This window comes from Rhinatrema bivittatum, chromosome 7 (assembly GCF_901001135.1).
Source record: "Rhinatrema bivittatum chromosome 7, aRhiBiv1.1, whole genome shotgun sequence".
Classification (NCBI taxonomy): domain Eukaryota; kingdom Metazoa; phylum Chordata; class Amphibia; order Gymnophiona; family Rhinatrematidae; genus Rhinatrema; species Rhinatrema bivittatum.
Window position 1 is genome coordinate 177,618,747 of NC_042621.1, and position 27,502 is coordinate 177,646,248.

Sequence of the window (27,502 nt, forward strand, 5' to 3'; positions counted from 1 at the left end):
ACCTTAAAGTCATTAAGATACATTAATCCGTAGAACAGAAGTCTAATTTCACACAGCACAGTACTAAGAGTTCCATGTCTCAACACTTCTTTTAGTCAAGAAAACATTTTAGATGCGCTGATCTTATTTTCTTTGTTTTAAATGATATTGGTTTTAACTTTTGTCACTATATTCACTGTTCCGGTCAGCATTCTGCTGTGTTTATGGTATATAAAAGCTGAAAAATAAATACATGTAATGAATATATCTGGCTTTAAAGGCATCTTGAATAACAACTTCAAGGGCTTCACTCTTTACATATATATATATATATATATATTACAATCTCAATATCTGAAGCATTCTCCTTAGTCTGCTGGTCTATACAGCAACCCCCTGGGAAATAGGGCACAATCTCAGGCAGCTCCAGAGCATATGAACTGAACACAGATGCAGGCATTCGTGTTCCAGAATCCGTGCGCCACATCCAACCATCCATCCGCTCATTACAGACTCTGAGCTCTTCATTCTTTTACTTCTCTCCAGCCAAATCCTGAGCCCTGTAATGTCACGTGTCTCTCCATCCACATGGCACTTGCTCATTGGAGCAAGATGCAATTGTGACACAATGACAGGACAGCAGTGATGTCAGCTGTCACTTCATCCTTATACCTTGCTTTAGACAGTCATTTTATGTTTAGTATTTTAGGAAAGTCTTTTCTTCTCTCCCCCCAGCCTCTCTCTTTTTTTTTTTTTTTAATTAAGTGAAATTGTATGTTTGTGTTTTTTTTTAGAAATCCATTTCATCTTTGGTGACAATTGGTTCTGCACATGGAACGTGATTATCCGTCCAGCAAAGAGATTAAGGAACTCTCCTGTGCAACATACTTTTTTTGGGAGACATAAGATCACCTGAGAGGTTGAAGTAATGTAAGTAGCATTTAATCTGCAGGTATCTTAAACAGCGGAATGATGCAATTGATTAATCAGCCAGAAGCTCCAGTACACTCTAGATGAAACCGCAAGATGCTGAGGACACCACAACTGCTAAGAAGTCAGAAATCCAGCTGGGGAATTGGAACCATCATGATGACTGCCTGTTAAAGGAACCCATCAGTGTTATCAGCTGCAGCCAATCAAAAAAGAGGGATTAGCACATGGAAGGTATGGCTAATATCTATGAAGCTCACAGTAGACTGGTGGTCTCTTCCTGAATTCTGATTGTACAAGACTCTCCACTTATATTAAGGGACAGGAAATGACTTAGAGGCTGATGTAATGTGCTAGGAACAAGGAGAGCCGAGTCTTAGGTCATGCTTCTGTTACTGAGGCTTGCTGTGACGTTGGCCATCTCGCTTTATCTCCACATGCCTCAAGTTGTCTTAAGCTCACTTATACCATAAGATCTTCAGAGTAAGAATTCATTGTTTCCTCTATATAATTTCTTGCAACCTCACCTTGATTGAGGATTCCATACATTTGTCAAAATGAATTAATTATTGCCCTTTAATGGTCACGTCAGACAATCCCAAACTGTGATTAAGGATTATTTCACAGTAGATGCTCATATGGACTCTTGCTTAATAAGTGTCTTTCACCACCAGACAAGTGAAAGATATAATTGCTGTCTGGTGTAGCCATGCCTATTTGCCCAAGCATATCAGATCAATTGAAGCCACGGGGAGAGAAGTTTTGACAGTCATTTACCCGGGCCAATACTAATTTACTCAAGTAAAAGGAAAATTACCCATCCTCAAAGCAGTAACTTTAAGAGCCACCTCTGTGGGTTAAACACTGCTTTACCCAAGGAAATGGATAGTATTAAATCATCCTCCCTCTGGGCACATGCTTTTACCCACGGGAGAGAAGAGGCATTCTCGGGGGCAGAGTTTGGAATTAGGTACCTACTTTTGAATTTTTACCTCTTTTGCACACAGTGTTTGCCATTAAAACTACTCACACCAATTAGCAGAGGCCAAGGTGCCCTGGCAGGGTGTCTTTCCTGAGATAATTTTCTAAGGAAAAGTCAGCACGTATTTTCTCTTGGGAAAACTGGTACAAAGTCCAGAAGTAATCAGTACATGCAGACTTTGTACTTATGTGGCCAGTCTTAAATTTATCCCCCAAAGTATGTAATCTCTTCTACAGCACGCATTGACAGGAGGCAGGCCTGGGAGCAAGATTACAGCATGGGGAGGGATGAAAAAAAACGAATGTAGATTGCATGTTCAATGGTCCCGTTTTTCCTTGAAAATTCTACCTGCATACAAAGCAGGTGCAAGCATCAGATAGTCTGTACCCATGCCAGTGTCCAAAGGGAATGTATGTGTGTCCTTTCCCTTTGAGAATTGATGCAAAGCCTGTAGGAAAGGAATACTCACACACTTTGTATTAATGAGGGCATCGTCCCCATTAAGATTAAGGTACTCACGGATCACAGACCTAATATAGAGGTCATAGGAAGGGTAATTTTCAAAGCCATCTCTACTGATGAAACAGTGTGCCACTGTAGAAATGGATTTTAGAAAATTACTCACTGTATATGCAGTAAAAGTACACACATAGAGGTGAATATTAAAAGCCTTGTGTGCACATCAATCAGCAGATGTGCAAATGTATTTATTTTATATACTGACATTCTATCTCAGTTGAGATATCACACCAGTTTACATTCAGGTACTGTAGGTATTTCTCTATCCCCAGAGGGCTTACAATCTAAGTTTTTGTACCTGAGGCAATGGAGGGTAAAGTGACTTGCCCAAGGTCACAAGGAGTGACCTTGGGCACTCCTTGTGACCTTGGGCAAGGAGTGACAGCTGGACTCGAACCCTGGTCTCCTGGTTCATAGTCCACTGCTCTAACCACTAGGCTATTCCTCCTCCCTAATAAGTTGGGCTTATGCACACTGACCCTATTTTAAAAAGCACCCAACTATAGGGTCGATTTTGAGACCCGCGCGCACATGGAAGCAGCTATTTCATAACATGCGCCCCGGATTTTTAACATCCGCGTGTGCGGGTGGGCTCTTCCGTGTGCAGGGGCGGATTTTGTAGTTTATGTGCGACGACATGATCAGCCTTTTTCCCAGTTCCCCCACAGTCCGCTCCAATTAAGGATCGTACTGGGAGGGAACTTCCCTACCCCCTTCCTCACCTTACTCCCATGTCCTCTCTCCACCCAGACTCCTAACCCCTACCTATCTACCCCAAATTTTTTTGTTTCAATACTTATTGCTCCTCCGGAGCAGAAGTATCTTCCGTCCACCAGCCAGCTGCCGGTGCATGCTTCCCTGGGACAGGGCCTAATGGCCGTTGTCCCAGCTGGCCCTGTGCCGCCCAGACCACGCCCCCGGTTCGCCCCTTTTGAAAGGCTCGGCACTTCTGCACGTACCGGGGGTTACACACGTGGCCAGGCCATTTGTAAAATGCGCACAGCACGCGCAAAGCCCGGCCACGCACGTAACCCCCCAAATTTACACACACAGGGCTTTTAAAACCCGGGCTTATGTGCGGGAAAACCCACTGCGCGTACATTTGAAAGGCTTCCAGAAGGACAGAGCATGGGCATGGTCTGGGCGGGGTATGGCATTTTGGGGCCTGGTCAAGAGATGTGCACATAAATAGTTACTTGTCCCGGTGCGCACCCAGGTCCCCTGCCACGTAACTTTACTTCTGCTATGGAGGACATGTAAATAATAAAATAAAAAGATGGAGCCATTTCTGAGGTATTTAAAGTATCTGAAGTAACTGGGGGCAGTGTAGAATATCAAACCAGGGGGGTTTGGAGGACCTAGCTGTTAACTGGGTGAACTGGTGGACGAACTGATTAAACTGGCAATGGCGTAGACATGTGCCCCTTTTAAAATTCGCTGATTTACACGGTAGAAGTGGAATTTATGCACCTATGCGTGCATCAGCTTAAAAGTTGGCACGCATGTACGCTTGGCCAGGCTATTTTATAACATGCACGCCAATGTTATTTAACGACCGCTTATCTTGGCACGCGCGCACATATATGCATCTGTATGCCGGTTTGAAAGTTATCATCTAAGGGTCTTTATGTGCATACTTTTACTCACAGTGTCAAGAGGTATTCCTAGGGGTGGGATAGGGAAGGGATTTGCACCTACTCATATATTTATGAAGCTTCATAAGCTTGTGTATATATTTTTCGGGAAAAATTACCCAGATAAATTAGCAGATGGAAATATGTGCAGGTAGGTTTTCTGGGACAGTTTTCGAAGGGAATGTACTATGGTTGTGTACACACATTTTTTTCCATTTTGTTTTGCATCTCTATTTCTTTTTTTTTTTTTGTATTTCATTGTTTGTTTTAAAAAAAATGAAAAACAAAAGAAGAAATATTGGGTCACCTCCCACTGAAAAACAGAAATAAGGACTACAAACTCTTCCTGAGCCTTCCATCAATTCCTCCCTCCGAGCCTCCCCAGATCTTCTTATCCCAAGACTTTTTTCTGTGAAGAAAGAAGACTCGCAGTAAGAAACTCCAGAGAGGCTGGGGGAACAAAGGAGCCCTGGGAGGGGTTTGTGAGGACAAGGGAAATTTGTAGCTTGATACTCCATTTTAAACATGACATGAATGAAAACAAACTAAATTTCATTCGTTTTTCCTTCATTCCATTTTTAAAAACGAAATGAAATGGGAAGTTTTCTCAAAACTTCCCATTTCGTTTCCAGATAATGAACATTCCTAGAAAGTGTTCAAGATTCAGCAGGCTTCTGTGGTGAATCCGGTCGCTGATTTAATTTTCGAAGTCCTTAGAATATGTAGCCATATTAATTAGAGAAAGCAGTGCTTGCAGGAATATTTATCCATAAAACTTTTAATTCTAAAAAATATTTAGTTCTTAGCACCTCAATGAAAAGAAGAATGTTTAGCACCAGAGATTGCTGCTCGCGGCTGTGCAAAAGAAAAGTAAAAGAATACATGACACCAATGATATGTGAACTTCAGAGACTCTTCTGGCTAAAAGGAGGGTCCGATAATCATGTGGACCAAGTCTGGCCCAACCTCTATATCGGAGATGCGTAAGATCAATTATTTACTATTCAGATTTTACTGAGAATAAGGTATTTCTTCGGTCATTCTTTGATGATGCAAAATATAAAATAGTTAAAGAGTAACACAAACTTTAGAATTCCAATACTTAGAAAGTATAATTATGCCAAACATTCTGAGCACGGTCTCCATTTAAAAGAATTGAAGTCTCCACCAATTGATGCGATTTACAATTTAATATTTCCCTTTGTAAATATCTGTCAGTCATTTAAACTAAATAAGTCATCTGTATTCATAAGGCAAAGTTTATGATCGCTTAAATGGTCTAGAGGGCTTCTGTTATTCTGGGCCTTAGGGGGTTATTTTTTTAAAGCTATCGCACGCTTGAGCTACCAGCTAGAAAACAACATTGGGGCGGAGTCGGCCCCGGAAGAGGAGGAGTCAGGGCGGCACCGGTATCGACTCTGCGAGCGCAGCGCGGACAGCGGAACGGTAAGCTTCCGTATCGCTGCCTATTTCGTGCCAAATAACTACACCTTTTATGGTGTAGTTATTTGGCGCGATGCCAGTAGCGATCTCACCGCTGAGGTGCGATCGCTGCCGGCTAGTGCAGGATCGCCCCCCGCTTCGCCCCCCCATTACCGCCGGGATTCAATATGCCTTGCGGCATTAGTGAATCCAGGCCTTAGTCAGCTATCCTTTGAAAACTGAACCCTGGTATCCTGTAATGGTAGCACACATCGTAATCCTAATCAAAAGAAATTGTAATGATATCTATTCAGCATTGTAGGTAGCACTAGGAAGGGCAAGTTTGAAAGCCATTTCCATGGTGTGGCACATGAGCGGTCAAGGCTTTTTTTTTTTTTAGTGCTTTTATTTTCAGTGCTTCAAATCTTCGACATTTGCCATAGTATTTCATAACTGCAACTATTTAACATTCTTACTTTCCAGGGGTTGCCTGCCCTCTCTACTCGTGGTTACGGTCTTCTTTTCAGATTCCCAGGCCTCCCTCTGCTTTCCCTGAGCCTAGGTTATGTACCCTGCTCTGGGAGTCACCCGATACCCATAAGGCTTGGTGTTAAGGTGGCCTGAGACCAGATGACTGAGGCCTGTCCTTTACACTGTTCTGGGAGGTTTCTCAGGCGTGCTCTTTCACACATGAGTAAAACAGTGTTTGAAGGCATTTCCGCAGACAAGATTAGGTCAGGAAAGCCAGCATGCATTGTGCTGACAGGAAAAAGTAACTGCAGAAAATGCAGGCTCAAATTCCCTTGGGTACTTTCTCCTGTGGCAGTTTTCAAATGGAAAGTAGGCTCATAGTTTCCCTTTGAAAACTTAGAAAACTCACAGGTGAAAATACTCACAGACTTATGCACCAATGCGGGCAGATTTAAAAATTGCCCCCTTGATATTAAAGTTAGCTGACATGACGGGCATTATTTTGTTTATTAATGATACTGTTGATGACACTGATTATGTTTCACTTCCGTATTAGTCTTTTAGGGGACAATTTTCTAAAGAATTGACAAGCATAAACCCCAGTTTATGCATGTAAATCGCCTTTTCAAAATAAAGCCAGTGTGGGTTGTGAGGGGAAAAGTATGCACAAAACCCAATTTCATGCACGCTTTCCCCCCCATTTCACAGAAGGTGTGGGGATGGAAAACATAAGAACATAAGAACATGCCATACTGGGTCAGACCAAGGGTCCATCAAGCCCAGCATCCTGTTTCCAACACTGGCCTATCCAGGCTATAAGAACCTGGCAAGTACCCAAACATTAAGACTATTCCATGTTACCGTTGCTAGTAATAGCGATGGCTATTTTCTAAGTCAGCTTAATTAATAGCAGGTAATGGACTTCTCTTATAAGAACTTATCTACTCCTTTTTTAAACACAGCTATACTAACTGCACTAACCACATCTTCTGGCAACAAATTCCAGAGTTTAATTGTGCCACATGCTAACTTCATGGAGAAAGTACTTATGTATAGATTGTATACACTTAATATTTTATAAAGTATGCATGTAAATATACATGTAGAAATTTACGCCGCGTGTATGTCCATATGTGGACTGGCACAACCCAGACATGTTTAAAAGCGGATTCACGTGCCGAAGTCTGTTTTGAAAATATTCTTACTCATGTTGCAACATTTGAATACTGGTATGTCATAAATGGGTATAATAGATGAAAATGAAATAAAACACTGTTGATTCAGTAGGCTGCATGGAGTGGCAGTTGCTACTTAGGAAAGCTTGCTGGGCAGACTTGATGGACCATTTGGTCTTTTCCTGCTGTCATTGCTATGTTACTATGTATTATAATGAAGTGATGTATATGGCAAGTTATCAGTAGAGATGGGTCTGATTGTCTTTATCCAAATGGATCAGATGAATATGATCAGATGAATATGATCCAGGCAAAATCCAAACTCAGAGATTCAGTTCACATTCCCTCTACCCACATCTGCAAAAGAGCATTCTTCTTCTCAAGGGGGTGAGGGAAGGCAGGAATTCCCCTTGATCCCTGAACACTTCTCTGTTTCAGAGGCGACTTGGCACAAAGGGTAGATTTTAGAAATTTGCACACATGCATACTTTTGTTCGCACACCAGGTGCGAACAAGAGTATGCAGGATTTCAATAGATACGCGCGTAGCCTGGCATATCCATTAAAATCCGGGATCGGCACGCGCAAGGCTGCCCAAAATCGGCAGCCTGCGCGCGCCGAGCCGCACAGACTGCCTCCGTTCCCTCCGAGGCCGTTCCGAAATCGGAGCTGCCTCGGACGGAACTTTCCTTCGGCCTCCCCCCACCTTCCCCTCCCTTCCCCTACCTAACCCACCCCCCCCCCCCCGGCCCTATCTAAACCCCCCTACCTTTGTTGTCCAAGTTACGCCTGCTCGAAGCAGGCATAACTTGCGCGCATTGGGCCGGCCGCCGGCGTGTCAAGGTCTGGTCCGGGGGCTGGTCCGGAGGCCGCGGCCATGCCCCCAGAACGCCCCTGATGACATGCAGGCCGCGACACGCCCCCGACATGCCCCCCGGAACACCCCATATGACGCGCCTCCACGACACGCCCCCCCCCCAGGAAAACCCCAGAATTTACGTGCATCCTGGGGCTTGCGCTCGCCGCCGAGCCTACTTAACATAGGCTCGGCGTGTGCAGGGGGAGTTTGGGCCAGGTTTTCAAGGGGTACGCGCGTACCCCTTTGAAAATCTGGCCCAAATTATTTTTCTGCACTGAAAAATCTGCTTGCTGGTTGACCAAATCTGTCCTGGTAACCAGACAGCCAATTAGGTTTTCAGGATGTCACAATGAATCTGCACGAGAAAAATTTGTACATAAAAGAGGCAATTTTCAAAAAGATTTACCATATGTTCTGGTGCATTAGTCGCACCGGTGTTTTAGTCTCACCCCTCCATAAACATCTATTTTGCAGAAAAAGTTGGTAGATAGGTTGCACCGGTAGATAAGACGCACCTGTTTGTCCTCTGCCGGGCTTGCGGATTTGGCGTAGTCGGGAAGTGAGTCTGCTGAGTGTCATGCAAGTACCGTACATGAGTGCCCTGAGTCTCGTCTTTGGTTGGCAGGGCAAGAATGTGCTGGTGGGAGAGAGAAATCTTGGTCATGCCGGAGAGATAGAGAAACTTCAGTCGGTGGGGCACAGATGTACCGGTGAGAAAGAGAGAGAGAACAAAAGCTGTATATAAGTCACACTGGTGTATAAGTTGTTCCAATTACATTTTTTTAAAAAAGCTACAACTTACACACCAGAAAATACGGTACACTCATAAATGAACTTTTGAAAATTGCTACTCCTTTGAAAATTCACTCCGTGGGTCACTGTCCCTGTAGTTGGTGGCTGCGGACTTGGATCACTCCTGCTCCTAGTAGTAGATGTGGTTAATTTTTAACCCTTTCTGCATAAAACGTTTTATCGGATTTGGCTGACAAAGGCACCAAGTAGTCAATTCCAATGCTGTGGGGTGAGCAAGTACTCACACTCAAAGAGATCTAGCTATAAAACTCTGTCTTAGAAAATCCCAGCCTCAGAAGACATGGTGTCGGAGGATGAGATTACGATTGAAGCCATGCTGCCCGCTGAAATGGTGGAAGCAGGATAAGGTATTTGCAGCAACTGGGCAAAACAAATCATACCAGTTTAGATTCTAAACTAGAAACAGTGATAGACAAGGTGGCACAACTTGTCTCCACTGTCAGGGAGACAAATGCTCGGAATGATAGTATTATTGAACGTGTAGAAGGCCTGGAGATGTACCTGATGGCTATTCAGCAGAGGCTAAAAGTATTGAAGCACACTCACAAGAGAATGGCTGATGAGCAGCAATACTTGGAAAATAGGAGCAGTTAGAATAGCTGTGTTTAAAAAAAGGATTGGATAAGTTCTTGGAGGAGAAGTCCATTACCTGCTATTAATTAAGTTGACTTAGAAAACATCCACTGCTATTACTAGCAACGGTAACATGGAATAGACTTAGTTTTTGGGTACTTTCCAGGTTCTTATGGCCTGGATTGGCCACTGTTGGAAACAGGATGCTGGGCTTGATGGACCCTTGGTCTGACCCAGTATGGCATGTTCTTATGTTCTTATGCTCTTAAACCTGTGAATAGTGGTCTTACCAGAGATGGTTGAAAGCAGTGATCTGGTAGGATTCTTGGCTAAATGGATTCCTGAAATCCTTAATTTGGAGTGCAAGAATGGCCATTCATCCGCTCATAAAGTTAAACAGAAGGAAGAGATGGGCAACCTTGCAGCTCCTCCATTGCTGCCTTCTCCTCTCCTGCTGGGCCTGAATTTCATGTTTTGAATCATGTGGTAGGGGGGGGGGGGCCCAGAGGGGAAAGTTGCACCATTCAAACTGACACTAATAATTCTCTTGTGGGGCAGGAGGGCAGGAGAGAAGCAATGCGCCCAGCGCCTTCCCACTGCCACCAATGTATTTTTTTGTATAAGTTCCATGGTCTCCTGTGGCAATTTGGCCAGGGCTTGGCCAAATCCATGGCAAGAGCCAAATTTTGCAGCCCTTACTGCAGCCACAGACTCGTGGGACGTCAGGGGCCCTGACTATGATATCTAATGCTATTAAGGACTGCAAGGAGGTACACGCTGGGGTCAGAGCAAAGTCGTCTTATTACGGGAAATGCTCAAGGCTGACATGAGAGCTAGAACTATTAGCTTTGCTAGTCATCTTAAAAAAGACTGACTTAAAAAAGAAGAATCTCTGGAGAGGCGCATTCATCAATTGGAAGCAAGCTAGGCATAAAGTTAGCTGCTGTCCTAGGACGCATAGAACGTTACAGAGGTGTAGGGAGAAGCTTCAGAAGTTACAGGTTTCTGGCACTAAGGAATCTTTTAGATTATCCTCAGCAAGTATGAGCATGACAACAAGCCTGGGGCCCTATATCAAAAGCCCTCAGGAAGAGGTCGCTCCAAATGCTCATTCATGGTATTCAGAGACTGCAGGGGGATGGTTATGTATCAGTTGGCAGAAATGAATCATGTTTTTAGGGAGGTGTTGGGTTTTTTTTTTGAGGAGTTTTATTCTAATCAGAAAGAATGTGGTATGGCAGAGCAAAATAAACCTCCCTGGGTTAGCTAATAGGCAAACTGACAGATCGGCTGCCCCTTTTACAATTGCAGAAATCTTGAAGGCTATGGCTGGACTCCCTAATAGACTCCCTAGCCAGACCGTTTTTATTTAAGAACATAAGAAGAACATAAGAAATTGCCATGCTGGGTCAGACAAAGGGTCCATCAAGTCCCTAGCATCCTGTTTCCAACAGAGGCCAAACCAGGCCACAAGAACTTGGCAATTACCCAAACACTAAGAAGATCCCATGCTACTGATGCAATTAATAGCAGTGGCTATTCCATAAGTAAACTTGATTAATAGCCGTCAATGGACTTCTCCTCCAAGAACTTATCCAAACTTTTTTTGAACTCAGCTACACTAACTGCACTAACCACATCCTCTGGCAACAAATTCCAGACCTTTATTGTGCGTTGAGTGAAAAAGAATTTTCTCCGATTAGTCTTAAATGTGCTACTTGCTAACTTCATGGAATGCCCCCTAGTCCTTCTATTATTTGAAAGTGTAAATAACCGATTCACATCTACTCGTTCAAGACCTCTCATGATCTTAAAGACATCTACCATATCCCCCCTCAGCCGTCTCTTCTCCAAGCTGAACAGCCCTAACCTCTTCAGCCTTTCCTCATAGGGGAGCTGTTCCATCCCCTTTATCATTTTGGTTGCCCTTCTCTATACCTTCTCCATGACAACTATATCTTTTTTGAGATGCGGCGACCAGAATTGTACACAGTATTTAAGGTGCGGTCTTCACCATGGAGCGATACAGAGGCATTATGACATTTTCCATTTTATTAACCATTCCCTTCCTAATAAATCCTAACATTCTGTTTGCTTTTTTGACTGCCGCAGCACACTGAACCGACGATTTCCTGACCTAGCAAAGTGTACTCAGGTACGCCGAAAGGCTTTTCTATCGTTAAAACCTGAAGCTGAGGCATTAGGTGCTATAATCAAAATAAAATACCCATGTAAATGTATGTTAAAACTTCGAGGAATAACATATATTTTCTTTGAAATAAATTAGTTAAGAGATTTCCTGTTTCCTGTCTTTTAGCCAGTTTGTAATCCACGAAAGGACATCGCCACCTATCCCATGACTTTTTACTTTTCCTAGAAGCCTCTCATGAGGAACTTTGTCAAACGCCTTCTGAAAATCCAAGTATACTACATCTAGTGGTTCACCTTTGTCTACATGTTTATTAACTCCTTCAAAAAAGTGAAGCAGATTTGTGAGGCAAGACTTGCCTTGGGTAAAGCCATGCTGACTTTGTTCCATTAAACCATGTCTTTCTATATGTTCTGTGATTTTTATGTTTAGAACACTTTCGACTATTTTTCCTGGCACTGACGTCAGGCTAACTGGTCTGTAGTTTCCCGGATCGCCCCTGGAGCCCTTTTTAAATATTGGGGTTACATTAGCTATCCTCCAGTCTTCAGGTACAATGGATGATTTTAATGATAGGTTACAAATTATTACTAATAGGTCTGAAACTTCATTTTTTAGTTCCTTCAGAACTCTGGGGTGTATACCATCCGGTCCAGGTGATTTACTTCTCTTCAGTTTGACAATAAGGTCTACCACATCTTCTAGGTTCACCGTGATTTGATTCAGTCCATCTGAATCATTACCCATGAAAACCTTCTCCAGTACGGGTACCTCCCCAACATTCTCTTCAGTAAACAGCGAAGCAAAGAAATCATTTAATCTTTCTGCGATGGCCTTATCTTCTCTAATTGCCCCTTTAACCCCTCGATCATCTAATGGTCCAACTGTCTCCCTCACAGGCTTTCTGCTTCGGATATATTTTAAAAAGTTTTTACTGTGAGTTTTTGCCTCTATGGCCAACTTCTTTTCAAATTCTCTCTTAGCCTGTCTTATCAATGCTTTTAGTTTATTTGCTCCTTTCATCTTTGATTGTTCTTTTTCCTGTTAACATTTCTTGGGGAAAAGTCAGTGGGATCAGGCAAGCTCTCCGCTCTGAAATCCCAGTGCAGAAGGGGGATCAAAAAACCTCCGCACACTGCTGAAGTTCAAAAAATACTTTTAATTTTAACCTGGATATCTCTTCTGCCTTCACTGTCTCTCACAGCAGGATCCATCACTGGCTTTCCTACCTACCTACAAGATGTCATTGTGCTTGTCCTGAGAGTAGGCTCACAGGTCTTTGGTTCTCCAGGTGAGAGTCCTTTTGCCCCTAAATGGTATCAGGCTTATAAATCTATCTCTCTGTAAATTATAAGAAGGACCTCAGGCAGGGAGTGTACTGGGAGGTGTAACTTCTAAAATAAACTCCTTTGGGTGAAGCTGGGAGGCCCCACCAGAGTGGGGAAAAATGCTTATATGTAAAAAATCACCAAAGCTAATGATTTCCGAATTATCCCCAACAACTGAAAAGCAGGTTGTTAATACAAACAAAAACCACACTTTGAAATGTCTGTATGCCAATGCCAGAAGTCTAAGAAGTAAGATGGGAGAGTTAGAGTGAATAGCAGCAAATGATGATATTGACATAATTGGTAGGGATGTGAATCGTTTTTGAACAATTAAAATTATCGTCAGATAATTTTAAAATCGTCCTAAATCGTTAGAGTGCATGATACAATACAAATGCCCCCGATTTATCGTCAGGGGCATTTGTATTGTATCGTTAAATAGGGCACGGGAATTATTTGGGGGAGGGCGGGAAAACCGGCACACCAAAACAACCCCTAAACCCACCCCGACCCTTTAAAACCAATTCCTTACCCTCCCCCACCCTCTCGAACCCCCCCCAAAATGTTAAATTACCTGGTGGTCCAGTGGGGGGGGGGGGGGGGGCAAAGGGTCCCGGCGCAATCTCCCGCTCTCGGGCCATCGGCGCCATTTTGGCTGCCACTAATTGAAATGGCGCCGATGGCCCAATAAAAAAAAAACCCACCGACCCTTTAAATCGAACCCCCTTAGCCTCCCCCACCCTCCTGACCCTTTTTTTTTAGGGAGGCCCGCGCCGCTAAAAAAAAAAACCCACCTGATCCTTTAAATCGACCCCACCCTCCCGACCCCCCCCAAAACCTTTTTAAATTTACCTGGTGGTCCAGGGGGGCCTCGGGGGGCCTCGGGGAGAGATTTCCCGTTCCCAGGCATCACCTGTTCTAAAAAAAATGGCGCTGATGCCCCTTTGCCCTTACCATGTGACAGGGTATCCGTGCCATTGGCCGGCCCCTGTCACATGGTAGGAGCACTGGATGGCCAGCGCCATCTTTAAAGATGGCGCTGGCCATCTTTACTCATTAGCCCCTATTATAGAGTATAGTATAACTTAGAAACCAAACCAACCTATTTCGTGCCGAAATGTAAACCGTTGTGATGGTATATTACTAAACGACGGTATAGAAAATTTTTTAAATAAATAGATGTATGAATGTTATATCTTCATCAAAATGTTGTATGTATAATCTATGAACGGTACCAGATGTAACGCTCTGGATCCTCAGTACTACACAATCGCTGTGGTCTCTTTCAGAACAAATTGTAATTTACAATTTCACAAGGTCTTCCTGCAATTTATCACAATCTGCTTGTGATTTAACTACTCTGAACAATTTTGTATCATCTGCAAATTTGATTACGTCATGTCATATTTCTTTCCAGATCATTTATAAATATATTGAAAAGTAAGGGTCCCAATACAAATCCCTGAGGCACTCCACTCACCACTTCCTACCACTGAGAAATTTGTCCATTTAATCCTACTCTGTTTCCTGTCTTTTAGCCAGTTTGTAATCCACGAAAGGATATCGCACCTATCCCATGACTTTTTACTTTTCCTAGAAGCCTCTCATGAGGAACTTTGTCAAACGCCTTCTGAAAATCCAAGTATACTACATCTACCGGTTCACCTTTGTCCACATGTTTATTAACTCCTTCAAAAAAGTGAAGCAGATTTTTGAGGCAAGACTTGCCTTTGGTAAGCCATGCTGACGTTTTTCCATTAAACCATGTCTTTCTATATGTTCTGTGATTTTTGATGTTTAGAACACTTTCCACTATTTTTCCTGACACTGAAGTCAGGCTAACTGGTCTGTAATTTCCCGGATCGCCCCTGGAGCCCTTTTTTAAATATTGGGGTTATATTAGCTATCCTCCAGTCTTCAGGTACAATGGATGATTTTAATGATAGGTTACAAATTTTTACTAATAGGTCTGAAATTTCATTTTTTAGTTCCTTCAGAACTCTGTGATGTATTACATCTGGTCCAGGTGATTTACTACTCTTCAGTTTGTCAATCAGGTCTACCACATCTTCCTGGTTCACCATGATTTGGTTCAGTCCATCTGAATCATTACCCATGAAAACCTTCTCCAGTAGGGGTTCCTCCCCAACATCCTCTTCAGTAAACACCTGTTATTATTTGTAAGGGTTTTGGGTGGATCCCTGAACCTGTGGCAGATGACCACACCCACGGGGGAAAGTCCCGTGAGGGGGCACAGGTCAGGCTCAGCCTAGGAGACACACACACTAGTTCTTTTATTATACAGGATTGGTGAACCACCAGAGGTGGCAGTAGTGAGCTGGAAAGTAGCCTGGTTGGGCTTGTAGTCCCTCAGGCTCTGGAACAGCGATCCCACAATAGCTGTGCTGTAATAGAGAGAACTGATATTGTGAGTAGTAGCAGGATATGCAGAGTTCAGGAATAGAGCCTCGTTGGTAATTTACTCACGCAGCGGTCTCTCAGTGTGGAGCACAGGAGCTGGAGTAAAGGCAGGCCTTCGAGGAGCGAGTACTTGGTTCCAGGGAATAGCTCTGAGAGATAGAGATGGTAACTCACAGTTGTTATAGGCAGTGGTGTCTTCCTGGCAGAAGTGGAGTCCAAGTAGCGAGTCCAGGAACATGGGCCCTCAAGGAGCGAGTACCGGTTCCAGACTGCGACCTGAAAGATAAGAAAGAGAGAGAGGCCCCCGAGGAGCGGGTACCCCATATAGAGTAGGTCCGAAGGAGGCAGAGTTGCAAGGTACGGAGAGCGAATCCCATCCGTGAGGAAACCTTTGCTAACTCGATTAGCTAGCAATCGCATAAGCCTTTTGTGTCCTGGATGCATGACGTCATCACAGGGGGACGCCCCTGAGGTTCGCGCCACTGAACGTACTTGAAGCAGGGCCGCGCGGCGCACGCACCCTAAGGCAGCTGAACAGCATGGCAGGAGGCAGCGCCCAAGCCGGTCTGGGGACGCCGGAGAGGACAGCAGGCAGACGCCGCGGCAGCCAAACGTCCGTCAACCACAGGAGAGAGGTAAGGAGGGCGGAGTGGAGACGTCGGGCAGCAACAGTCGTAACAACACCGAAGCAAAGAAATCATTTAATCTTTCAGTGATGGCCTTATCTTCTCTAAGTGCCCTTTTAACCCCTCGATCTTCTAAAGGTCCAACTGACTCCCTCACAGGCTTTTTGCTTCGGATATATTTTAAAAGGTTTTTACTGAGAGTTTTTGCCTCTACGGACAACTTCTTTTCAAATTCTCTCTTAGCCTGTCTTATCAATGTCTTACATTTAACTTGCCAACGCTTATGCATTATCCTATTTTCTTCTGTTAGATCCTTCTTCCAAATTTTAAATGAAGATCTTTTGGCTAAAATAGCTTCTTTCACCTCCATGCGGGTAGATTTGTCATAGCAACCATGTGAAAGTCAGCCCCTATTTTGGACCTGAGGCGCATGACAAAGCTCTGATTTAAAAGTTGACTTATTCCCTTAAACAAGAGATGACTTTGCATGACAAGATTTGGAATAGTTACTAGAAATATTTGGACAAAAAAGGCTCTTGGTTGTCCTTGTTTATTTTGTTCTAAGCTTTGGTGCTGTTCATCTTTTATGCGCAGGACTTGTTGCTCTGTTCTTTTCTACCATGAGAGAGCTTGATGTATAATGTATGCCACTCAACTATGTATAATGTACAAAAAGAAATCCTTGTGCCTTGTATGGTATTGTGTTGCCCTTTAAGAAAGAAAGTAAAAAAAAAAAGAAAATTCACTCCATAGGGCTGAATTACTAAAAGGGTTTATGCGCATAAATACGCTTTTGATAATTACTACAATATATGCTACTTTTTAACGTATAACTCCTTTTAAAATGATCTCCACTGAGTTTCTAATGTACCTGATGCAGATTCATTGTGCATGTCCTGAAAATTTGACTGGCTGTAGGATTACCAAAACCAGTTTGAGAAGCTCTGTTTTAGAATAATGAACAACTCGGAATCAAGTCATTTTATAATTAAACTTTGTGTTCTTTTTCAACAGATGGGCTGCTAGAAATAAACTTCTTCTCCAAGAATTGGGGATTACTCATATTCTTAATGCAGCGGATGGAAAGTTTAATGTTAACACGGGAGCACGATACTATGAAGACCTTTGCATTAATTATTATGGAATCGAAGCTTATGATGATCCATCGTTTGCTATCAGCGCCTTCTTCTATAAGGCTGCTAATTTTATAAAACATGGCATAGATACACCTGGAGGTAAAGGCTTTATAAAGCATAGGTGACTGCTGGTTTAGAACTGTGAAGTTGAACCAATAGGCCCAAATAATCCAGCCAGCATTTCCTGACAGTCCTAAAAAAAAAAAAAAAAAGTTACAGAATAGCCAAGAATTCCCATCTAAAAATAAGAGCTCTTCTTTCTATGATCAAAATTATTGTATTTTCTCTCATACAAATTCCTTTATTTCACTAAATTCGAAATGTGAACATAAGATACCTCACTCTTCCTTCCTCAAATCCATTAACAGCCTTCAAAATTTAGTATATGTGTTTTTTCCAGAATGCATGTAATTCAGTACTCTGTCAAGAGACTCACTCTTACTAAACTGATGCTGCTGTACATGAAAATTATAAAATAACTAGAGTAACTGAGCAATCTGATTTTCAGAGCAACAAGCTGTGATAATTAAGAGGACAATTATCAATGGGATTTCTGTGGGTAAACAGATGCTCACTCATGGGAAAAATCATTTTAAAATCTACCTCCCTGCCCTCCAATACAGCGAAAAGTATGGATGTAAACTTTTCTGTGCAGGGAACTTGGGTGGAGCTGGGGGCAGGGATAGGGTGGGCCTATGGAAGAATGCATGGGGATTTCTAAATTAAAATCTTTACCTCACATCCCATATACATTGCACCTGCAAAGTTGTGGAGTAAAAAGTCCCTGCAGCACCAGCCTACCATGGGATTTTCAAAGGGAAACTCCCTATGGAACATAAGAAAATGCCATACTGGGTCAGACCAAGGGTCCATCAAGCCCAGCATCCTGTTTCCAACAGTGGCCAATCCAGGCCATAAGAACCTGGCAAGTACCCAAAAACTAAGTCTATTCCATGTTACCGTTGCTAGTAATAGCAGTGGCTATTGAAAATCAGCTTGCAGGTCCATGGGTGCCAACTGGGGTTTGAAAATTGGCTTTTCTATGTTAAAAGACCAGGTATATACTATAACGTACTCTGTGTGTAAATTAATGCCAAAGAGGACTGGAGTTGGCCACTCCTGACTTACAAGTTATCTGGCTAAATGGCAAGTTTTTGAACATCGAGTCATTTATCTGGCTATATTTTTGCCAGATAAATCATTATCTGACTAAAATGTAGCCATCTAAAAGAGGGGCTTTCTGAGGGTATTCCGGGCCAAGGTAAAGCTATCCAGCTAACCTAGCTAATTTTCAATTGAATATGGCTAATTTGGGCCAGAATTCATCATTCCTTGCAGAATGATGAACACGGAGGTAAAGGAGGGCCGAAGAAGGGGGCACTAGGGTGATAGCCTGCAGCCGGCCGCACCACGGCCGTGCGATTTTGCCTGCCGCGATGCGGCTGTGCTGCACACTTATCGCGGGCATGGCACCACCGTAAAACTGCCGGCAATAATGTTCTAAACATTGTTCCCGGCAGGGGTGCCGCCAGCCTATTTCCCTAATCCTCTCCCTAACTCCTCCCCGACTCCTCCCCTACACCTAATTTGAATGCTACCGCTGCGATAAGGCCCTAACGCACACGATAAGTGGCCTTTCGCGGATTGGAAAATAACCCTCTTAGTCAGATAACTTTAGGCCTATCTCGGAGGAAACCTAAAGTTATCCAGCCGCATGTGACCAGATAGCTGGTTAGGTGGCAGCAGAAATAACACACACAAAAAAAAAAGCAATGCTAGACGTGCCAGGAATGAGTTAGAGACTATCGCTCCAAGCTGGAGGTTTGCTAATCTGAGAAGGGGTCCCGGTGGGGGGCAGAATCCAGGGTAAGGGATAGAAGTTGCAGGTGGATGGGGAAGGGGGAAGGTGTGGATCATCTTTTTTCTGGATAAAATGGGGAAGAAAAAGGGGGGGGGGGGGGTGTTTGGCATTGTCTTAATTTTTTTTTTAATTGATGGGCTGGGTGCTATGGCCCAAATTATTTGTAACTGTCTTCTGAGGTGCAGGGCTTGAGGATTGGGCATAAATACTCAGAATGTGTTTTGCTGACCCTTAACTGGATTTTTTAAAAATATGTCCAGTTAAGTGTCACATTATCCTAACTTTAAAACCTAACCAGTTACAGTAAAGCCTACTGAAAGATGCAGCAAACCATAGTAGCGCTCTGTCATGCGTTAAACATCATATCATGCGATATAGGCAATATTGCATGTCCCCGCCCTGGCACCTGCCCCTAATAAAATGACCTTCTTTTCATGAATGAATAATACAAATGCATGCAAAGAAGATCATTAACAGGCAATATGATGCAAATATTTTATTGCGGCTGACAGAGAAGGTGGCCACCACATAAAAATAACACTTATTTGAAACACAGTAAATGTGAGGCGAGGCGAGGCAGGGCCCCCCCTCCCCAACATGGGTTCCAAGACTCCCTCCTCACATGTAAAGATCTGGCCAAAAAAAAAACCTCCTGTGGCAAAATGGGAAAGTTGAGTGGGGACCAGTGCTGACCCAGGGCCGCCACTTAAGATGGTCCCAACTCCCCAAAAGTAAAAACATCTCAACAATGAGCCCATGCAGTGATGGTCTCCCCTCTCCCCAAGGTAAAGCTAATCAATGGGGCTCAAGGATTCCCATCCCCTTCCCCCAAAGATAAAGATTTTCACTGGGGTACACTGGCATCCACCCCATCCCCTTCAAAGGTGAGTAAAATAAAAATGTTTGGTCTGGGTCTGGGTCTGGGTCTGCCCCCGCCCCCCCCCCCCCCCCCCCAGGCAGCCCTCCCCAAAGGTATGAATAGAAAAAAAAGTAGGCTCCGGGCTTCTCCCACTCCTGACCGCACCCCACCCCCCGAACCTTCAAATGCTGCTTCCAGCCCCGTGATAAAGCCAGGGCACCACATGGCCCAAGATCTGATCCTTGACTGGGGCAAATTCAGGTCAGCGCCATTTTGAAAAACGGTGCCGAGGATGCTAGGGGGTGCCCCAGCCCCAACGTGGGACCGAGCATGACATTTGAAGGTTCAGGTGGGGCAGGGGGCCGTGAGCCTACTTTTTTTTTTTTACTATTCACACCTTTGGGGTGGTGTCTGGCCTACACTCAGACCCGACCTTTTTGTTTTACTCACCTTTTGGGGGGAACATGGGTGGGGACCACTGAACCCCAATGATTGTCTTTACCTTTGGGGGAGGGGGTGCAGACCTCTGATCCTCAATGATTACCTTTACATTTGGGGGGAGGGGCCATCGCCATGTAAGCACATCATTCTATTTTTGTACTTTTGGGTAGTCAGGTCCACCTCGATTGGTGACGCTGGGTTGAGCCAGGGGTCAGCCCTGACACTCGCTGAATTCTATCTTTTTGCGGCTAATTTTCCAGTGATTGGCACTTTCAGGCGATGGCGGCCCCTTGAGGTTGGGGAGACCAACGCAATAAAGAACCCCTAGGCACGTTCTTTTGTCCTGTGGTGTTTGGCTGTGACACAAAAGCACGTACCATAGAGCAGAGATGTTTTTTCGGGGGAGGGGCCCCCACTATCACTGCCACAGCCCTATGCAATAATGGGTCCCCTCTTGTGAAAAAACATTGTGGCTTAGTGTCTCTAGGCAATAGCCAGTTAGGATTTTTAAGCCAGCTACTTATAAATGGATATCTTTAATCAAGCATATTCAATAGGATGTTTATCCCACTGAATATCCCGGACAAGTTATCCAACTAACTTTAAGGAGAATATTTGAATGCTCACCAGCTTCCTGAAAATTGGCCCCTTAGTAAATATCTCATGGTATATATAGCCCATCTTTCTTCCTGAAGAAGATTGTTAAGGTTGCTTAGAGAAAGTCTAAAACTTAGGGAAAGTATAACATAGAAAATTATAATACTAAATTGGACAAATTCTCAGTTTACGTTCTTCAGCCGCTTACAATTCTTCAGCCACCAACAGTAACAAAAGGCATGAATTAGTTCATTAGGAATACAAGTTATTTCCACATACACAGTCCAGTGTATCTCATCCAAATTTGTGCTTTAACTCTGCTAAGTTAACAGGATCCTTTTGAGCCTGGAATTATTAATCATTGTAATTTTAATCATTGTGATTGCAAATTTTAACTGCTACAGTGTATTCTATGAAATTCAGAAAATTCTGTACCCTAATTATTCTCTAATGTACATACAAGGAATTCTCCTTCAAACAGAATTTTATTACATTTAACACCATTCTCATTCATGAATGCTATGAGTCTGGTATCTTGGTCCATAACCTGGATGATCCTAGAATTTTTTTTTATATCTACCGTACATACTGAGGTCAATATTCAAAGCACGCTTAGTGCTATTTAGCCAGAAAAGCAGGACTTGTGCAGTTAAGTAGTGGCCGCTGAATATGAGTCCCTTATAAGCTAAAAAGGTATCTGCATTAAAAGTAGGCATGTAGTGGGCGAGTTAGAAGTGCAACTTTTCCGGCTAACTGCTGATATTCAGACTTAGCCACACAAGTTGTACAGCTAAGCTAGAAGAGCCATAGAGCAGGTCTAAACTTAGCTGGTTAGTCTTATACAGCTAAACACTCAGTTATATGCGTCTAATCAGCGGCATAGCTATGGCGCTGAATATACATTGAACTTAGCCAGATAGGCTCTAACCGGCTAAGTTACTTAACTGGTCAGTTTTTAATATTGACCCAATTGTATCCCCACCCAGCATCTTCTATGGGGTGAGACCAGAGCAATAGCTGCAAATGAAAGGCATTTCTATTTCCCCAAAAAATACTGATAACCCTCCAGCAAAATAGGTCTCCTTGGTCCCTCTCTTGGAATCAACTTAGCTGTATGTTATTAACAGTCTTAACTGTGCCAGTGAGGCAGAATCTCCTCCTTAAAGCTTAGAGCACAGAGATTTTTTTACCAGGATAGAGACTATGGTGACAGAGCCCAGGTACATATACCAAGTACTTCAGTGGCTGTTCATAAAAGTTCTAACACCACCACCTTGGTCTGTATTAATTACTCAATTTTCAAGAGCTGTGTGTCTTTCTGGGAAATCAATTATTGCACACTGAATATATTTTTTTATTTTTATTTATTTAAAAACTTTTATATACCGGTATTAGTATGCATACATCATACCGGTTTACAATGTAACTTTAAAGGTAGAAATTACAATGAACATTCACTGAAGTCTTTGCTTTGATGTCTATGAAGACAAAGTTTAGGAGGACTTGTAAAAGCTTAGAAAAGTCACCACCACCAGCAGATAGGGAAGTAATGCAATAAAAATAACATTTGCTTTGCAACAGTTCAGTTCTGGGCTGAGTTCATATTACCCAAAGCAAGGGGCTAATGTACTAAACTGCACTAATGGCAACATAAGTGTTAATGCACGTTCAGCACTTGCATTATATAATGAAAGCATTTAACATTTGTTAATAGCGATGTTAATGCACATAAATTAGCTTGTGATAGCGTTAATGAAAAATCTATGTTAATCAGGTAATGAAACTCAAAGTATGCTAAACAGTTCATTACCTATTAGTGCAGAAAAAAATAACGCACATTAAGGCACACAAAATGTAATGCAGATGCATTAATGCAAAAATATTAACTACACCTCTGGGATATATAGATAACGTTTTACATTAGCATCCATATGAACACATGTACTTTAACATAAGTAGTCTACTGTTTACATTAACATGTGCATATCATTAAAATCAGCTGTTAATGCGCACATTAAGCACCATGCTAATAGCCAATGTTAATGTAGTTTAGTACATTGGCCCCAAGCAGATTTTTTTCCCTTCTGTAGCTGAGATAGTTTTGCACTTGTCTGATTATTTTGTCTTACTGAATTGTTGCAGGTAGAGTTCTCGTTCACTGTGCTATGGGAGTGAGTCGGTCTGCAGCTTTGGTACTGGCCTATTTAATGATTCATGAAAACGTGAATCTGGTGAAAGCCATCAAGATAGTAAATTCTCACAGAGACATCTGCCCCAATATGGGATTCCTAAGACAGCTACGGGATCTTGACATCAGTTTAAATGAAGAAAGGAATGCATTGGACAGAATGGAACCTTAACATTGTCTGATACACTCTAATAACATGCGCATCCATCCCACCAAGAGAAAATGGCTTCTTTATTGTAATTATATGATCAACATTCTATTTGGACAATATGACTACTGTCAGTGGGATAAATCTCTCTGGCAATGTTTGTTTGAGATCAAACCTCATTTCTACTAGGCAGAGGTATAAATGATTTTGTTTCTCTTAGGTAATGATATCAATGGAAAGGCACAGTAGGTTCATGGCTGGGCAACAGTTTCTAATTGCACCATAAATGCTAAAATAAATATTCCCTACTTACAATGTACTGTAGGTATGAACAAACAGGAAACTCCAATCAAGGTTGAAAAAACTCATGGTTGGGGCAAAGCTTAAATCCAGTCCACTAAACTAGTCCAGGTCACTTACCACTGTATTCCTTTCCATGGATAGACATGGTAAATATTTGAAACACAACTTCTACTTACAAGTTTACCACAGTGCTTCAATACTTTTTTTTATCACATAACATAACATCAGGATTAAGAGCTCACGGATCCTCCACCAAGATGCCACACCGTCACTTGGCCTCGGAGCCTTCTAAATGCAGGGAATGTCTTCCTGGTGTGCCAGAAGGCCTTTTGAACCCCCGAGAGCCTATCCAGATCCTCCGGGGCAAGGCCATATACCAGGCTATCAGTAATCTGAACTTGGATCCCTCAAAGCCATTCTGCTGAACCAGGCAGACCTTAGTTCAAGGCCAGCACTTCTCGCCCTAACAAGAATGCAGACCACTCGATTAACAGTTCTCAATTCTCCTCATAGCTCCATTTCTGGGCAGTGCCTCTAGCCTCCCAAGATTATGTAGCCCCGAGAGAAACACCATAATTAGAATGTTGCCACATAATTGAGAACTCACATAAGAATATAAGACTTGCTATAATGGGGATCCTTAAAGCCCAGTATCTTGTTTCCAAAAGTAGCCAATCCAGGTAAGACAACAAGGACTTTCTCAGGAAAATATGAAAAGTATGTTTATACTATTTCAATTCAAAACAAAAGTGGCATTTCACTGTTAAAGGTTTATAACTAATATGTCTTATAAATTGTTCATTTTTGTACTTGGTACATTTTGTATTTGTATGAAGATTAAATATTTAAAAATAAACAACATAAATGGTTTTCAATTTAAAAAAAATTGACTTTTTTTGCATATGCAAATTTGCCAAATAATTTCCTCAAAATTTGGAAACATTTACAACAGAATTTGCTAACTCTTGCCACAGAATCTTAAAAACTTTGTTGCAGGAAACTAGGGGCTCTGACTATGAGTAATTAAGCAGCTCACTTTTCGATCTACGTGAGATCGTTTGGATGTGTTTATGCTGTCTTTCAAGGAACATCTTTTCCCACTCCCATGCTTCCATGGTCGACATATTTTCTGTTAATATTCTCCATCTGTGGCAGGCTGTGGAAGAAATTCCTCCTACATATACTGCTTCACTGCGGGGTCCTCCCACCTTGATGTCCCGGGCCGAGGGAGCGAATGTAAGTACGGCACCTTGATGGTTTCCTAGAGGGGGCTCATCTGAAAAGCCCTCTTCCTGCCGGGCTTTGTGTATAACCCATCCCAAGTCTCCCAGAGGTAAGGAGAGAAAACAGAGATAAAAGTAGGGAAGTGTGAGAATGTTAGTCCAGAAACCCTCTGCAATGTATGAGGATGTGATAAGTTTAACAATTTTATTTTACTAGAAAAATTAAAAATGGCAGGCAATAAACAAGATATCATCATCATCATTTATTATACTTAAGATCTTCTGATAAGTATTTTCTCACTAATTGCTGCGATTCCGGGTCGGCCCCGGAACCGCCGCCTACCTGCGACCCGGTCTCGGCCCTCCTTGAGCTTCCCTCGGGCCGTGCAGGCCCCGGGTACGGCGCTGCCGCGCCGTAGCAGCAGCCGGCGTCCTCCCGCGGCTGGCCCCGCCCCCTAGCCGCGCGCGCGCTGGGCCTCAGTATTTAAAGGGGCCAGCGCGGGAAAGGGCTGGGATCAGCTGGTGACGTCAGACGCTGCAGGGCTACTTAAGCCCTGCAGTTCCTACACTCCCTGCCTTGCAACGAGGTTCACAGGGGTTCCTGTAGTCAGTTGCTACGTTCCTGGTTTCCAGCCTTGCTCCGACCCGGTTTGCCTGCTGACCACTCTCCGTCTTGACCCGGCTCTGTCCCTGACTCCGCTTCTGGAATTCTTCTTTGGCTTCGGTACGACTTCTGACCTCTGGCTTGACCCGGCTCCGTCCCTGACTCCGCTTCTGGAATTCTCCTTGGCTTCGGTACGACTTCTGACCTCTGGCTTGACCCGGCTCCGTCCCTGACTCCGCTTCTGGAATTCTCCTTTGGCTTCGGTACGACTTCTGACCTCTGGCTTGACCCAGCTCCATCTTCGACTCCGATTTGTTTCCTTCCTGGACTCCATCTTGGATCGTCACCGCTCCACTGGCCCGAAGATTCTCCTAAGTCCCAGCGGCTGGGCCCCTACAGGCTCCTCCTGGGGGGGGCTCCAGCTTCCAGGGCGAATCTCCTAAAGTCCCAGCGGCCGGGCTCCTACGAGCTCCTCTCGGGGGAGCGCCGGTCTCCAGGGTGAAGAGATCCCAACTCCAGGGCCCAACGCTGTCCAGCCTCCTTATCATCCTCGAGTCCTTGGTCGCATAGGACTCCATCCAGTTCCGGCACTCAAGCCTATCTCGGTCCATCGAGCCGCCTCCCGGTTGGGACCTATAGCTGAGGTCCTCTGCAGCTTCATCTCTCGTCCTGACCGGCCCTAGGGTCCACAAGTCCTAACAAGAATACCTCAAGAAAAGGCTTTTTATTATATACTTAGACGGCAGTTTGAAACTTCAGCACATTCAAATCTTTTTTTCTTATAACATAGAAATACTTTAAACATTGATAATTATTTTTTTCTCATAAGACTTTGTACCAAAACGACTATGTCAGTTAAGTATTGTTTTTTATATTCTTCTTTACTCTGTGTTTATTCATAGTTTGCATTTTTAAGAAATTGAATTTTTGTGTAAACTTTTCTTTGTAGGCTCTTCTGGTATAGATTCCGTTGAGGTAAGTATCTTTTTCTCTGTGTGTGTGTTTTCCTCCTTTAATTTTTTTTCTTTTTGTTTTGCTTTGCTATTTAGTTCACAAAACTCCATCAAAAGTGAATTTTCAAAGGTTGCGTGCATAGGGGTAGGTTTTCAAAGGGTTACACGCGTAACCCTTTAAAACCCCCTCTGCGCGCGCCGAGCATAAGCACCGGGATGCGCGTATGTCCCGGGGCTTTGAAAAAAGGGTGGGAAGGGGGAGGGGCCAGGGCGGCAGTTCCGAGTCCTCTGGCTAGTAAACTGTGTCCCGAAATTATGTTTGTCTAAAAAGTGTGTCACCAACATGAAAAGTTTGGAAAGCTCTGCCCTACACTCTTACCTTAACCCCACCTCGAGTTACTAGGTGGGCCTACCATAGGGATACAAATACCTACCTATAGGCCATGATATTATGGCCAGTCTCTCTCTCTCTCTCTCACACCATTAACAATGGTCCCCTGGTGGTTGTCTGGCACTTATCACAGAATCTGAAATGGTATCACAATTTGTGTTAACTTAGCTCTTTGCACAGGTAATTAGTGCAAAATGCTATATTAGCATAAAACACACCCCTTTTGCTATCGCATGCAGTACTTATCACATTTTGATAAATCCACCCCTCAGTTCCTTATCTGTTGCAAGTGGTAAAATCTGACATGGAATTGTGTATGCACTGGAGTGGTGGTATATGGACATTCCCTGGCCAAATAAATGTGTCCAACCACTTTGATACAGGTGATGGTGGCTTATACTAGGCACTCCATCACCAATCCTGCCCCATTCAACTAATTTAGATATTCCCCCTCCCAGTGTTGGTATTGCTGTTTGAACTCCTATCAGTGCAGCAGGGGCTTTCTCATGGATCCTTACAGCTGTGCATGCTTCCCTATTCCCCAGTGTCTATGGGCACTTTTAGGACAGTTGGGGGTTCATGAGCCACTTGGTGGGGGCTTGTCCGGGGCCACCCTGCCACTCCCTGTGCCACCCCTCGCCTTTTATTGATTTATTGATTTATGTATTTTCCTTTTCATTTCTCTTTTTATTTCTTTTTGCCAGCCTCCACGACAATCCATCCCCTTTAAGGGTCACAGGGTGATGATATCACTATCATGATGGCCCCGGATATGGCCACATCCTTTCCTCAGTGGCAGGAGCTTGCCAAAGTCTTCCTGCTGCTTTCTGTATTCTCCCCGTACCGGCTGTACATTGTGGCAGCATTAAAAGGAGCCCATCTTCACTGCTGTTGTTGCAAAGAGCTGCGGAAACAGCA

General features: G+C 43.5%; 1 protein-coding gene across 2 annotated transcripts; it reads left to right on the forward strand.

The window, feature by feature from the left end:
* Positions 1-660: 660 nt before the first annotated feature.
* LOC115096144 (dual specificity protein phosphatase 13-like) lies at positions 661-23,174 on the forward strand. Of its 2 annotated transcripts, none has more exons than XM_029610654.1 (4): positions 661-1,143; positions 4,844-5,027; positions 16,895-17,115; positions 22,917-23,174. In XM_029610654.1, exons 1-4 carry the CDS (start codon positions 1,137-1,139, stop codon positions 23,132-23,134), a joined length of 630 nt encoding a protein of 209 aa, XP_029466514.1. In that variant the 5' UTR covers positions 661-1,136; the 3' UTR covers positions 23,135-23,174. The 2 variants fall into 2 exon arrangements, with proteins under 2 accessions (XP_029466514.1, XP_029466515.1); XM_029610655.1 differs by having other exon boundaries at positions 4,851-5,027.
* The last annotated feature ends 4,328 nt before the right edge of the window (positions 23,175-27,502 follow it).

Coding starts and splice junctions, on each gene's coding strand:
- LOC115096144 (XM_029610654.1), top strand. Junction 5,028..16,894: donor AACCTCTATATCGGAGATGC/GTAAGATCAATT, acceptor CTTTTTCAACAG/ATGGGCTGCTAGAAATAAAC. Junction 17,116..22,916: donor TGGCATAGATACACCTGGAG/GTAAAGGCTTTA, acceptor GAATTGTTGCAG/GTAGAGTTCTCGTTCACTGT.